This window comes from Puma concolor, chromosome C1, assembly GCF_028749965.1.
Source record: "Puma concolor isolate L17-30 chromosome C1, mPumCon1.1.hap2, whole genome shotgun sequence".
Taxonomy (NCBI): Eukaryota; Metazoa; Chordata; class Mammalia; order Carnivora; family Felidae; genus Puma; species Puma concolor.
In genome coordinates, this window is record NC_141674.1 from 188126112 (window position 1) to 188142258 (window position 16147).

General features: G+C 39.7%; 1 protein-coding gene across 4 annotated transcripts in view; it reads left to right on the plus strand.

Annotated features, from left to right (window-relative positions):
- Window positions 1-16147, plus strand: part of AOX1 (aldehyde oxidase 1) — an 81323-nt gene that overhangs the window by 40706 nt on the left and 24470 nt on the right. For all 4 annotated transcript variants that reach the window (XR_015255433.1, XM_086719238.1, XM_086719236.1 and 1 more), the window contains exons 22-26: window positions 2688-2774; window positions 3003-3194; window positions 5815-6042; window positions 10160-10255; window positions 14520-14648. Coding sequence is in view for 3 of the 4 variants with exons in the window: in XM_086719238.1 (XP_086575364.1) it covers window positions 2688-2774; window positions 3003-3194; window positions 5815-6042; window positions 10160-10255; window positions 14520-14648 (732 nt within the window). In the remaining variant the exon portion in view is untranslated. The remainder of the gene's footprint in view (window positions 1-2687; window positions 2775-3002; window positions 3195-5814; window positions 6043-10159; window positions 10256-14519; window positions 14649-16147) is intronic.

Genomic DNA, 16147 nt, shown 5'->3' on the forward strand with positions numbered 1-16147 from the left:
CCTGAAATCATTATTACAATATATGTTAACTTTGATGTAAATTATAAATAAAATAATAAGAAGAAAAAGATTTTAAAAATACCTCATTTTATTTTGGTGGTTTTTATCATTTTCTATTATTTTGATTTTGCTAAATTCTAAAAACAAACAATAATCTTATCTAAAATATTAAATGAAAAAAATAATAAAAATAAATAAAATAAAATATTAAATGAGTGGGACACCTGGGTGGCTCAGTAGGTTAAGCATCTGACTCTAGGTTTCAACTCAGGTCATGATCTCATGGTTCGTGAGATAGAGTCCCACATCAGGCTCTGCTACTTGGGATTCTCTCTCTCCCTTTCTCCCTCGCTCTCTACCCCTCTCCTGCTCACACGCTCTCTCTCTCGCTCTCTCTCAAACATTTGAATTCTCACAAATTTTATGAGGAACTTTTAATACATCTAGTGTAGACTGGATGATAAAAATACAATTTCAAATGATAAAAACATTAATGAAGGAATAAGATTTTTGTTAGTGGTTCCCCAAAGACAAAAAATGAAAGAAGCTACAAACATTTGTTATACCAAAACTTCTTGACTATTAAAATATTTTGCATTTGAAATGTTTGGAGACAATTTTACCATTTTAACTACATAATCATTTTTACAAGTGTTTCGGCCAAATTGTTATGAAAGTGTTACAAAAGTTCCTTGCAAATGGGAAAAAAAGTATCCATTAACAATGAAATAATTTTAAATTGTTTCAAACCAGGCTCATTGCATTTTATACAACTATGGCATACATACCATTAAAAACACTGCTGACATTTGAGGTGCCTGGGTGGCTCAAGTGGTTGAGCATTGGACTCTTGATTTTGGCTCAGGTCATGATCCCAGGGTTGCTAGATCAAGCTCCATGTAGTGCTCCACACTGAGCATGGAGCCTGCTTAAGATTCTCTCTCTCTGTCCCTCTGCCCCTTTCTTGCTCTCTCTCTCTCTCTCAAAAAATAAAAATAATAAAATAATTTAAAAAATTCTGTTAACATCTAGTTGACAACAATAGTACTTTTCAAATCTGTGACTGAGTTTTTAGGATAGTTCTAATGTAATGTTTCTATTCAAATGTGTTCTATCTGGGAATTATTTATAGTGTATGTATAGCTAGATTTTCTACCTGAGGTTGTCATTGCCTTAGATTACTAAATTATTATATTTCCTGGATTATAAATCCATACCACAGCACCATTTAATTTCTTCCATTGGCATTAGTAATTTTTATAATTAGAGAGAAAAGGAACACAGTTGGCCATTAAAATTTTTATTTGCCTTCAAATGCAAAGAAATGAATATTCACAACTGTTGTTATCTTCTAGTACCAAGAACAATGTAGAGCCACATTCTGGGACTGAGGCAGTTTGTGTTGTTATGGTGGTTGTTGAGTTCTTTGGTTTTGGCCCATTATAAATCAGGCTTTATTTATGTTACAGTTGTGAGACTGTTTTAGTACTAGTACTTATTTAGAAGGTTCTAGATGTTGAATATTTTGGTAATTATGGTAATATAAAATATGACTAAAATGAGGAAAATATACTTTGGAAAATCCAACTTTTATTTTTAGAGAAATATAATTTTACTTTCAATGTAGTAATATATGTGTGTGTGATGTGTGTGTATGTAGATGGATGGAAGGATGGATGGATGGATGGATGGATAGATAGAGATCCTCATTCAAACCTAGCTAACACAGTTTTGCTCAGTTTTTCAGAGCTATTTATAAATTAGCATAATAGATGTTTATGTGTGAATAAGTTCTTCCAAAATTCTTAAAAATTTTAAACAGTTTAATAGTCTAAGAGCTATTCTGCTTAGCAATTGTTTCTTCATGAAAAGTAAAAGGTAAACTTCAGCCTAGCATTTGTCAAAATTACCATGAATTCTGAATTTGTGGATTTTCCTGCATGTGCTCAGGTTTGTTATCCAGTATTTCCATAGGTGATAGTAACCAAAAAGCTGTGCCCATTTTCAGAAAGGCAAAGGGACCAGGGCTAATCCTTTTCTGGTAGAACTACCACAGTCTTTTCAGTCTGTGCTGTGCAGACCAACTGGTCTAGGTGGGTGGGAAGAGAATGACAACTTCAGAAAAATACAGAGTGCTTCTTTGAGTCCCAAAAAGAACAGCATGACTAGTTCACATTTGTTACATCCTTAACCAATCACAAAGCACTTCCTCAGCTCCCTAAAATGGGAGCAGCCATTCTCCTATCCATTCCCCAGCATCTGCTTCTGAGATGCACTGTGATTCATTCCCACGCACTCTGGAATTACAGAAACTTTTCCACAAGGGGGAGAAACCGCAGACTAAATTCGAAGGAAAACTAGTAAAAAGTGAAGGAGAATCTGCCAGAAATAAGGAAGAAGAGGGTGGCAATTATATACCAGGAGGCAAGCAAGGACTTTGGAATTCCACACTGACTGCAAAGCCGGGAAATCACATGTTGAAAGGAAAGGCTCAGCAAAATCCAGATCAAAGGAGGTCTTTATCAGCCAAGCACTGAAAATCAAGGGGATAGCCAGGTGTGGCACACCACCAAGCAAACAGGAGCAGAGTCTGTCTTCAATCCCACCCAGTAGTGGAGCTGGGCTGTGACTTGAACTTGGCATGTTAATTTTAAACAGATCATAAAATGTCCATCATCTGGTGACAGGTGGGATTCATGAACAATGGGCGAATCAAAGCTCTAGACATTGAGTGTTTCATTAATGGAGGATGCACACTGGATGACTCTGAGCAGGTATGTGCATCAGAAACTATCCCTAATCATGAATAGAACGCACCATCCCTAATCATGAATAGAACGCAGAATTTCTAGGTGAGTCTTTATGGAGCATGTTTCTTCAACTACTTATCAAGTTCCACAAGCAGTTAGACTGTACTTGATTTTACAAAAAAAAAACAATGCCTGATATATATATATATATATATATATATATATATATATTAATATCTCCTTTTACTTTAGGTAACAGAATTTCTTATATTAAAGCTGGAAAATGCATATAAAATCCACAACCTTAGATTCCGGGGCCGGGCATGCATGACAAATTTACCATCCAATACGGCCTTTCGCGGATTTGGCTTCCCACAAGGAACCCTGATAACAGAATCTTGCATCACAGCTGTGGCAGCCAAATGTGGCCTTCTGCCAGAAGAGGTAAGGTTGTAATCAAGGTCATAACCAAGGTTAGTGAAGAATCAGATGAGGTAGGGAACCATAAGAAAAACCATAGAAGAACCACTCAAATTAGTCCTGGTTCAGAATTCAATATAAATTAAGTGCTACCTGAAGGAAATGACTCCACTATCTTCCTACCTCCTTACGCAAAAAGCTTTCTGGTTCTTTCTTTTTTCTAATTTGTACAAAAATAATTACTTTTTGTTTTTAAAGTTTATTTTATTTATTTTGAGGGAGAGGGAGAGAGAGAATCCCAAGCAGACTCTGCACTGTCAACATGAGCCCAACCCGGGGCCCAAAAAGTGGGGGCACCTAGGGGCGCCTGGATGGCTCAGTCGTTAAACATCTGACTTAAGCACAGGTCATGATCTCGTGGTTTGTGGGTCCAAGCCCCGCGTCGGGCTCTGTGCTGACAGCTCAGAGCCTGGAGCCTGCTTCGGATTCTGTGTCTCCCTCTCTCTCTGACCCATCCCCCACTCATGCACTGTGTCTCTCTCTCTCAAAAATAAATAAACATTAAAAAGATTTTTTTTTTTAAATGGGGGCACCTGGGTGGCACAGTTGGTTGAGCATCTGACTCTTGATCTTGGCTCAGGTCATAATCTCATGGTTCGTGAATTCTAGCCCTACATTAGGCTCTGTGCTGATGGTGCCGAGCCTGCTTGGGATTCTGTCTCTCCCTCTCCCTCTCTCCCTGCCCCTCCCCTGCTTATGTTCTCTCTCTCTCAAAATAAGTAAATAAAATTTAAAAACTAAAAAAAAAACTTTTAAAAAAGAATAAAGTAAATAAGTAAAGTAAAAAGTGAATGTCCCCTTCTTCATTCCATCATCCCTATTAGTCAAGGACAACCATTGTTAATGGTTCTATGTTTATTGTTCCAGCCCTCTGTATTCATACACACATACATAAACAAACATAAATATTTATATATAATATATATGTACATAGACAGTTATTTACCAAAATGAGACTATGATAAACATATTATTCTGCACCTTACTTTTCCTGCTTGACAGTAGGCCATGACCATCTTCCTGTGTCAGCAGAATGAACCACTTCATTCTTTTTCATAACTGAATAGTATTATGTAACGTGGACTTACCGTGATTTATTTAGGCACCCCACTATTGATATACATTTATGTTGTCACCCATTTTTGGCTATTGAAATGATGTTGCGAGAAACATCTTGGTACACACGTACCAAAATATAGATGTATTTTTGCTCCATTGTATATATCTTTAGGATAAATTTATTGAAAACTTTTAAGAGATACACTGCCAAAAGAATGCCCTCTAAAAATATTATTTTGTACAGTATCCTAGAAGGTGCACAGTATATACAGGATGCTAAGCCAGAGAGAGGCAGCCACTGGCAATTGAGATAATTATTAATAACACTTTTTTGCCCCTCACACATTTCAAGTAGACCCCAGCCTACATTTTATGCTTCTTTTTCATTTCCCCAATATAGTCCATCTGCTCCAGAAAGCACTCTCTATATAATGCCCTTTGAACCCCTTTGCCACTAAGTTCAACAGAGAGGACGACTGGGTTTGTGATTATCAGGGTACTTCTACACACAAGAGAACACCTACATATTGTACAAGGAAGACAATAGTTATCCTCAGAGAAGTCACATAAAGTGTTCTATGGGTACAAAGGAGGAAGACATCACTTTGGCTTGAGGGGAGGAGAGTCAGGAAGAACTTTCCAGAGAAGATGACACTTAAGATAGGCCTTAAAGAATAATAGGCACAGATAATGGGAAGGTAATCCAGGCAAATGCAACAACTTGAACAAGGAAAGGCAACCTCTTTGTGGTTCAGTTTCCTTATCTATACAATGAGGACAATATGACTCACTACATAGATTTCTGCAAGAATCAAATGAGTTAGCACTTCATTTTCATAAACTGGATAGTATTTGTTTTCGTAAACTGAATAGTATTTGTTTTCATAAACTGGATAGTATTATTCTAATGTTACCATTGATAATAATAATTCTTTTATTGTTACTAGAGTAAAATGCGGATAATGAAAATTTCCTGAGCGTATCTCAGTAGGCTTCTTTCCTTGTCAAGTCTTGCAGGCTTCTAGGACATAGGACACACCCATATCCAAATACATTTTTAAAAAGATTTGACCACAACTTCCAAAGTCAATCAGAAGGCTTAGAGAAGATCTGATATTTGTTATTAGCTGCAATGCAATTTCCTCTCTATCAGAACAAATCTTCAGTTATGACAATAAATCCTTGCTTTTATATACAATCTACCAACTCTTCTTCATCCTCTGAACATTGTAGGAAAAAAAGGAATATCTGCTTTTTTTCAGCCCCTCCTTCCTAGTGCCCTTCAGGGGCCAATTACTACCCCTAACCTCAGGTAGGGAGAAGCCCTGACTGGTACGTTAGAGAAGAGATGAGAAATAACCCCCATTAGTTTTGCAAAACCACATGCTGTTCAAAGAAACAAGATACACCCTGTCTTCTCCCCACCAAAGTTTGTTCTTTTTAATGGGGAAGCTTTTCAAGTATCTATTTTGCTGTCAGTTTCTATCTTACCATAACTATTGACTCAGCTTCTCACCCATTTCAGATTAGGGAGAAAAACATGTACAAAACAATTGATAAAACCATCTACAAACAAGCATTCAGCCCCGAGACCCTGATAAGATGTTGGAATGAGTGTCTGGACAAGTCTTCCTTTCATAGCAGAAGAATACAAGTGGAAGAGTTTAACAAGAAGAATTATTGGAAAAAGAAAGGCATTGCAATTATCCCCATGAAGTTTTCAGTCGGCTTTGCTGCAACAAGCTATCATCAGGTAAAGCTTTTATATGTGGAAAATAACCCTCATGTCAGATGCACTGCTACCCCAATCAGCTCTTGGTGATTTTGGGAGAGTGTCATATGTCCCAGGCACTGAGCCCCTCCCTCCCTCAGCACCTGGGAGAAATGTACAGAACTCTCCTGAGCAGCCCCCTCTCTGCAAGCACATTCAACACAGTGCAGTAGAAAAATGTCTCAGTGGCAGAAAATGGCATCAGCAAGCCTGAGAACTGCCCCAGCATAACTGCCAAGACACAGCAGTGACCATGACCATCATCACCTCACCCAACCCTGAATCATCCCTATTCTAAAGGGAACAAGAGCCCACAAGGCCCATTGTGTTGAGCTTTCTGAGCCCAAGGTTATGGCTTAGGCAGGAAGGAGGCCTCTCCTGGTCTGTGCCCCCAGATATCTCAGTTCTCCTCAATACCCCCAAGTCTAGGCAGAGAAGTCACTGCATGTTGCCCTGACCAGCTGGCTGTTTTGAGCCACTTCTCCCAGGAATATGTGTCATTTCTGATGGGGAAATAGGGAAGTGTGGTCCAAAAATCCTTCCAGGTAGATTTGCAAAAGGAAGAGGCAGGTCATTCAGAGGCCCTCTCCAGAAGGTGAGGAGGAAAGGTGGCAAATAGATGAGACCATTAAATAACACAAGACTGGTACAGACAAGTCTTCCCAGCAATCCCAATGGGTCAAATGTGGGAAAGCTGTCTAGAAAACTGGGAAATGTTGCCTCCCATTATTTTCCACCAGAAGCAGAGACTCTGCAACTGAAGAGATCTTATATGCATTAGATCTAAATCTAAATCTAAAAATGCACTAGATCTCCCTTGTGTGTATATCACTGAAAGCATGTTTCCATTTACATCCAACTACTAGCAGCCAATAGACACACACACACATGCACACACCACAAAAGCTGCCCTGTCCAAGGAAATCCTTCTTAGGGAATAAAGAAGTTGCCCCCAAACCCTAATTAACTGGAGTCAGGTGGACCTGAGAAATCCTTGCCCTGCCACTTACTAGCTGAGTGATATCAAGCAAATTATTTAACCTCTTTGAGCCTCAGCTTCCTTAATTATATAATGAGAATAATAATCCTTTCTCTTAGGATTGATAAGGATTCAAAATCTAATAAATATAAAGCACTTGGCAGGGTTTCTGAAACACTGTGTAGTTATTCTAGGCAGCCCACGCCTCTCCCTCAGGAGATCTCAGGCACACCTCTCAGGACTGGGGCTCCTCCAGCAGGTAGGATGAGACTCCCTGGCCTCCTGAGTCACAGACCTGTTCAGGTCCAGCATGCCCATTCTCTACAGAGGTGCAGGAAGGTTAACTGTCACACTTACAAGCTGGGACTGACTTAACAGCTGGAGCGTAAGAGATTCTAGATATCTGCCTGTGTGATTTTTTTCTCTGACACCAAATGTTGTGTTTTTTCTGCATCAATTCTCCAACACCAACTGAGCATGCAACAATTCAATTCGATTCTGACACTAACTACCCAGAGTTAGCACAGACCCCACAGATCAAGGGCTAAGTCCCATAAGACTGCCTCCACTTAAGACACCAGTAAAAGTGGGGTGCCCAAGCTACTCACACTTCTGCCTAGGCAACTACAAAATCAGGGGTTTTCCACTCCCCACCTCCCATAGGTTTGATAATTTGCTAGAACAACCACAAAATTCAGGAAAGCATTTTACTTACAATTATTACCAATTTGTTACAAAAGATACCATCCAAGAACAGCCACATGGAAGAGATGCATAAAGCAAGGTGTGGGAGAAGAGGTGTGGGCCTTTTATGCCCTCTCACTCCAGCTTGTGGATGTGTTCACCAACCCAGAAGCTCCCCAAACCCCATTGTTTGTGAGTTTTATGAAGATTTCATTACATAGGCATAATTGATTAAATCATTGGCCATTGTGATTGAACTCAATCTCTAGTCCCTCCCCCCTCCCTGAAGGTAGGGGTGGGGGCTGAAGGCTGGAACCCTCTAACCACATGTTTGGTTTTTCTGGCAACAATTCTCACCACCACCACCACCACCACCCCCACCCCACCCCCCGCCAAGCTGTCTAGGTTTCCCCAGAGAATCATCTGAACAGCAAACATAAAATAATAAATTCCCACGGTTTTAGGACCTCTGTGTCAAAAATCAGAGACAAAGACCACATGTTTATTTTTTATTATAAAACACCTCCCCGCACCTCTATGGCTGCCCCTCATCTATAACACAGTCTACTCTCCACCATCAGTCATGGGAGCCAACTTCTCATCTTGCCACACACACAACAAATCCTTAAACCAAGCAATGATTTTAAAGCTCTGTTTGAAAGGTCTCTAGTTTCTTCAGAGTTCCAAATTGATGCACCCAAGAATCACCAGGCTAGGAGTTGAAATGTATTATTTCAGGGCAGCTGATGACTCACAAAGTTGGAACACCTACTCTCCAAAACTAGGCATTGGGAGCATTATCAAGAGGGAATCAAAAGGCCCACGGTGATAAATATTATTATTAGCATCTATAAGCCTGGGTGCCCCAAAGCTCCTCCAAGCTATTCTGGGCCTCCAGGCATCTCCAGACAGAACAAAGTCCTAATTCCTCCCCCCTTTTCCTCCTCCTCCTCCTGAAATGAAACATTTCCATTTGTCCAATTCAACAAACATTTATTTAGTGCCTCTGTGATTCAGACTTGCTCTAAGTTCTCTATAAGACACACACTTGAATGAGACCAGGTGCCCTTCCACCATGAGACTCACACAGAAGAGCTTGTCACACCCCTGTATTCATTTCCTATGGCTGCCTCAAGAAAGTACCACAAACTGTGTGGCTTACAACAACACTTTTATGCTCTCACAGTTCTGGAGGCTTGGAGTTCAAAATCAAGGTGTCAGGAGGGCAATGCTCCGTCAGAAATCTCCAGAGGAAAACTCTTCTTTGCCTCCTCCAGCTTATGGTGGCTCCTGGTGTTCCTCGGCTTGTGGCCACATCACTCTAATCTCTGCCTCCATCTTCATGAGGCCTTCTTTGCTGTGTGTCTTCACACAGCCTTATATAAGGACACTAGTCATTGAATTTAGAGCCCACCCTAATCCACTATAACCTCATCTTAACTGATTATATCTGCAAAACTATATTTCAAATAAGGTTACATTCTGAAGTTCCAGGTGGACAGGAATTTGCAGGAGACATTAATCAACCCAGTTCACCCTGTAAGAGGAAGTGCAGAGAAGCATGTAACTGATCCTTCCAAGATGGGAATGAGAAGCATGTGGGGAAACTTTAACAGAACCGAGACTATAGGTGTGGATCTGAAGGCTGGGGAGTGGGCCAGGAAGTAAGAACAGCATAAGCATGAGCACAGGTCAGGAGGGAGCAGCGGTAAGCCAAAGCAGGAAAAGATGACAATGGAATTGGGAAAGTACAAGAGACCAAATCCTGAAAGGCCTCATGTTGTAATAAAGAGCTAGGCTTTCCCTTACAGACAATGGGGAATTTTTGCCCAACTTGCCCAGTGATGAACCTTTCTTCCCTTCATGATTCCATTCAGTTGTCTCTTTAGGGAAATCCTTCCCCAAGCTTCTCAAAAGCAGTTGGATCTGTCCTCCCAGGTCCCCAGAGCCCCTTATGCCATGCCCATTATCTCACAAATCATTCTGCATTATAATGACCCGCTTTCCAACCTGTCCCCCCATTACAGTGTGAGCTACTACACTGTTGAGGAAGAACCACATCTTGCCCATCTGTGTACATCCAGAGCTGAGCACAGGTTGGCACATAACACGTGTCAGGTACCTAACAAATGTTTAATTAGTTAGCTGAGTGGTCAGCCAGAGATTTTAATCAGGGAATCAACTTTCAAATAGTTGGAACCAATACTCATAACTCCTGGGTATCCAAAGGGGCTCCTATTAAAACAAGTTTCCTAAATAGGAACGTTCTTTACAGGTGACTTTTGCACAAAACAGAACTAAGCTTCAGAATCCCACCAGGAAAGCCTGCCTCTATGACCCTCCTCACTCTGTGAGACTGGTATTTCACCACTCATTTTTTAATATTGAACCTCACTAAACTTGCACTGAGCTGTGCCTTCTGGGTTGTTTTACTAGGCAGCTGCACTTGTTCATATCTACACAGATGGGTCTGTATTGGTCACACATGGAGGCAACGAACTGGGACAAGGTATTCACACCAAAATGCTGCAGGTAAGATCAATAAAATTAAGTCCTTAATCTCTCTCTTTTTAAAATTGTTTTTATACTTACTACTTTGTTTTTACATTTTTATTTAAATTGCAGTTAGAGGGGTGCCTGGGTGGCTCAGTTGGTTAAGCATCTGACTTCAGCTCAGGTCATGATCTCACCGTTTGTGAGTTCAAGCCCCACGGTGGGCTCTGCGCTGACAGCTCAGAGCCTGGAGCCTGCTTCAGATTCTGTGTGTCCCCTCTCTCTCTCTCTCTCTTTCTCTCTCTCTCTCTCTGCCCCTCCCCTGCTCTCACTCTATCTCTCTGTCTCAAAAATAAATATTAAAAAATTTTTAATTGTAGTTAACATAGTGTAGTATTATTTTCAGAAGTAGAATTTACTGATTCATCACTCACGTTATAACACCCATGCTCAACATGACAGGTCTGTAATTCCCCCCCTTAATATCCATCACCCATTTAGCCCACCCCCACTCTCCCCACTCCACTGACCCTCAGTTTCTTCTCTATCATAAAGAATTCTTATAGTTTGTTTCCTTTTCTCCCTCTTTTTTTCCCATTCCCATACAATCATCTGTTTTGTTTCTTAAATTCCAAATATGAGTGAAATCATATAGTAAGTATTTGCCTTTCTCTGGCAGACTTATTTTACTTAGCATAATACATTATATATATATATATATATATATATATATATACACACACACACACACACACACACACACACACACACACACCACATCTCATTTATCCATTCATCAGTCAATGGACATTTGGGCTCTTTCCATAGTTTAGCTATTGTTGATAATACTGCTATAAACATTGGGGTGCATGCACCCCTTCAAATCTGTATTTTCATATCCTTTGGATAAATACCTAGTAGTGTAATTGCTGGATCACAAGGTAGTTCTATTTTTAACTGTTTGAGGAATCTCCATACTGTTTTCCAGAGTGGCTGCACCAGATCGCATTCCCACCAACAGTGCAAGAGGGATCTGCATTCTCACCAACACTTGTTGTTTCTTGTGTTGTTAATTTTAGCCATCTGCCAGGTGTGAGGTGTTATCTCATCATGGTTTTGATTTGTGTTTCCCTGATGATGACTGATGTTGAGTATCTTTTCATGTGCCTGTTAGCCATCTGGATGTCTTCTTTGGTAAATGTCTATTCATGTCTTCATAGGATTATTTGTTTTTTGGGGGGTGTTGAGTTTGATAAGTTTTTATAAATTTTGGATACTAACCCTTTATCAGATATGTCAATTGCAAATATCTTCTCACATTCTGTAGGCTTTTAGTTTTGTGATTGTTTCCTTTGCTGTGCAGAAGCTTTTAATCTTGATGAAGTCCCAATAGTTCATTTTTGCTTTTGTTTCCCTTGCCTCTGGAGACATGTCTAGTAAGAAGTTGCTATGGCCGAGGTCAGAGAGGTTGCTGCCTATGTTCTCCTCTAGGATTTTGATGGTTTCCTGTCTCACATTTAGGTCTTTCATCCACTTTGAATTTATTTTTGTATATGGTGTAAGAAAGTGGTCCATTTTCATTCTTCTTCATGTTGCTGTCCGGTTTCCCAACACTATTTGTTGAATAGACTATCTTTTTTTCCATTGGATATTCTTTCCTGCTATGGCAAAGATTAGTTGACCATACAGCTGTAGGTCCATTTCTGGGTTTTCTTTTCTGTTCCATTGATCTATGTGTCTGTTTTTGTCTCGGTACCATACTGCCTTGATGACTACAGCTTTGTAATACAGTTTAAAGTCTGGAATTGTGATTGCTCCAGCCTTGCTTTTCTCTTTCAGGATTGCTTTAGTTATTTGGGGCCTTTTGTAATTTCATACACATTTTAAGATTGTTTTTTCTAGCTCTCTGAAAATTTCTGGTGGTCTTTTGATAGGAATTGCCTTAAATGTGTAGATTGCTTTGGGTAGTTTAGACATTTTAACAATGTTCTTCCAGTCCATGAGCATGGAATGTTCTTCCATTTCTTTGTGTCTTCCTCACTTTCTTTCATAAGTATTCTATAGTTTTCAGAGTACAGATCTTTTACCTCTTTGGTTAGGTTTATTCTTAGGTATCTTATTGGTTTTGGTGCAGTTGTAAACAGGATTGATTCCTTGATTTCTTTTTCTACTGCTTTATTATTGGTGTTTAGAAATGCAACAGATTTCTGTACATTAGTTTTATATCCTGTGACTTTGCTGAATTCATGTATTAGTTCTAGCAGTTTTTTGGAGGAGCCTTTTGGGCTTTCCACATAGAGTATCGTGTTGTCTACAAATAGTGAAAGTCAGTTGTTAATCTCTCTATACATTGTTGACATGAATGACATGTGGCACTAATTTTAAGATATATGATGGCCCCTGTATTCAAGCCCTAAGATCTTGACTATTTGGTTGAAAAGCTTCGTACATATCAAATAGAATGTCTGAGGTGACAGAAATTCCATGCATGTACAAATAGACCTGGAGCTTGGCCAGGCTTTATGGGTGGGGATTGTTGTTAGTGAAAACATCACTAATGGGCCCCTGGAACACTGTGGTTGTTGTGCCATGCAGGCTTACTAGAGTAGGAATTTCTATTTTGAGGCCAGTATGTATGATTTTTAAAGTTTGGACGACAATATTAGGTTGCTAATACACTATTGGACAAGTAAGGACAAGTATTTCATCAACTGCCATCATGCAGTTGAGAAAAAAAAGAGAAATCAAGAGAAAAAAAGAATAATTCTTTAAATTAAATAAATAAATTGACAAACTTGTTAGATTATTATGTACACATCCACAGCTTTTGACTATCCAGCCCCTTAGCTCCTTTGGAATACAGGACCTACATATATTCCTAAAGGCCTCCTCAATTCTGGTACCTTTTAGCCCCATCTCCCTCTTTTCCCCAACTGCACAGATATGGGTACACATGCCAGGTCTGGCTAGTCATGGTGCCTGAATCCACTGGCTGCAAGGGTGGGTCCAGGAGGAAGGCATAAGACCGAGATCCTTTCCTGGGACTGATGTGTAGGTCCTGGTAGAAAAGAACTATCATTCTCTTGTGGTTGTTTAGTTCCTATGTTATAAGCCAGGGGTTGTCAGAGGCAATTTTCCTGTGCCATAGAGGAAGCATGTCTCTCTTGGAAATAACATAGCCATCATAGAAAGAAAAACAAATGTGTAAGGCAGCAAGAGGACCCTGATGAAACCATAAAGACTTAGATACAGATATACATGACACTGGCTCTGTCCTTCCCACTTATAGGATGCAATAAATTCCCTTTGGCTCTTCATCACCAACAAACAATAAAATTGTCCTTTTCTTTTTTATCATATTGCCTCTTTCTGGGGAAACTCACTTTTACAACAGCATTAATCTGTAGATTGGCACTTGAGGACAAGTACATAACTGCAGACATCTGAAGAAAGTGGTTTTGTAAAAATTAAAAGAGCACAAAAAACAAAACAATGCTTTTTCTCTTTTTCATTTATTGTGATTAAATGCCTTTCTTTCCACATGTGTCTGCTAGAGGAACTGAAAGAAAAAGAACAGAAAACAGTGAACAGCAAATACTAGAGGAGTATGGCAGGAGGGAGCAAATAGAAGACAAGGGGGGAATCCAAAGCTAAAGTGGGGATGAGGGCTAGAGAGAAGACAGGCCCTCAGGGGCCTTTCAAATTCATCTGATGCTGATATCAACAGATTTAAGACCAACCTTTGAACCAGTCAATCCAATCTCTCTCTTCCTGTCACTGCAGCCATGTAAAACGAAAAAAAATAATAATAATAAAGTAAAATAAAAATAATTAATATCTAAGTGTAAGTATAAAGATGTTAAGGAAATACTTAACATCTAAACACTAATTTTGGATGGAAGAACCACTACATAATATTGCCAAGAAAACATTTTAAAAATCAGCATGAGGCAGGGCACCTCGGTGGCCCAGTCAATGGAGCATCTGACTCTTGATTTCAGCTCAGGTCATGATCCCAGGGTTATGGGATGAAGCCCTGTGTCAGGCTCCAGGCTGAGCACAGAGCCTGCTTAAGATTCTCTCTCTCTCTCCCTCTGACCCTATCCCCCACTCACTCTCTCTCTAAAATTAAATAAATAAATAACCAGCATAAGGCTCTACTAAAAAGTGGTTTTAACTTTTATTTTAGGTTTTCAAGCATATCATGGATGTAATAAGAATGGTAGTATTTTTTCATTTAAAACATGACTAAAATCTTCATAAAAGACTTTGCTGGACATGAAAATATTTCTTTTGCTCATAGGTGGCCAGCCGTGAATTAAAACTACCCATGTCTTATATGCACATCTCTGAAACAAGTACAGCCACGGTACCGAATACAATTGCTACAGCAGCTTCCATTGGTTCGGACGTCAATGGCAAAGCCGTGCAGGTGCTTCCTGCTGTCTGTCTTTCCCTTCAGCACTTTTTCCATATTGCTGGTTTTCTTAGCTGGATACAGACATGAGCAGTTGGGTTCAGAGAAGTCATCTGTGTCACTAAACATAGGCTTAGGATAGCCAAAATATCAGGAGAGGGTGCCAGTTAGAGTAGGCTAAACTGAGGTGACAAATAGACACATAATACAGTGAGTCAAACACAACAAAAGTCCCTTTTTTTTTTTTACATACCTACCAGTCCAGAGAGAGAGCTTGGTCATTAGAGTACTCTGAGGTTAATGGCTGTTCTTCCACCTTCAACATGTGGCTTTCAAGGTTGCCCTGAGCATCATCATCAGGGAAAAAGCATGGAGATCAGACCTCGAAGTGATGCAAGTCACTGCCACTGATCATCCACTAGCAGAACCAGGCTCAGGCCACATCTAACTGCAGGGGAGGTTGGGGAAATGTGGAGTAGTGAATCACCACATGCCCAGCTACTATGGAAGAAGGGGAGAATAGATGTTGGTGAACAAGCAGTCTCTGTCCCTGGTAGACACAGAAAGAAGAAATCTGGGTATACCATGCAACTCAGCACTGGGCACGTTTCCTCTGATACAAACAAGTTCTTGCAGGCAGGTAAGCAGGCAGAACCCGAGCCAAGTAGATATGGTTCAATTAAAGTGTCTACATGAGTGGAATTCTACCACAGCACTCATGCTTATCCTTTATACTTGTTTTCTAACTGATTGGGTTTTTTTTCACTACTTCAGAATAGATTATGACTTCACTATTCCTTAATTAAGATATCTGATTGCATGTACTTTTGAAGTAATATCTATTTGTCATGTTTCTGTTATAAACGTTCCACTTTTTCCATTGGGATGTTGTGGGGAGGCATATTTTCAGAACACTGCACTTATGCTACCAAGAGGCATCACTTTCAAATCCATCTTATCTTTGTGGGGATACTTGTTAGGGGCTAAAATCCAGAGGCTCTTTCCCTCAGAACAAATGTGTGGGAAACTTCAAATTCATGAGACCCAATTTTGGATAGGATCAAACACAAGATAAGAATCACTCAGCATGTACAGGAGTTGTCAACCCAAACTAAGATTAATCCATCTTCTAGAGTTTTAGGTTTAGTTAAGGATCAGAAACTTTGCAGATCTAGATTATTATAAAGACAAATTTAGTTATTTTCTCACTTCACACCCAAAGCCAAGGCCTTCACTGCAGTAGTTTGATGGTGGATGGATGAACATATGGAAAGATGGACAGAGAGTTGAATAATATTTCAGATCCAGAGGGATATTGGCATGTTATTGGTGCAGATAGGAAAGCACAGAGTAGAATGAAAATAAGATGTTTTGTTCCTTTTATTTTAATGGCTGGAAAATACAAAAGAAGATGTAAGTCAAAAATGTAGAAAAAGAGAAGGAATTAAGAACACAAAACAAATATTCTTAGAAAGAGGACCTGAAAGTAGAAATTCAGCTGAGCCCATATTTTC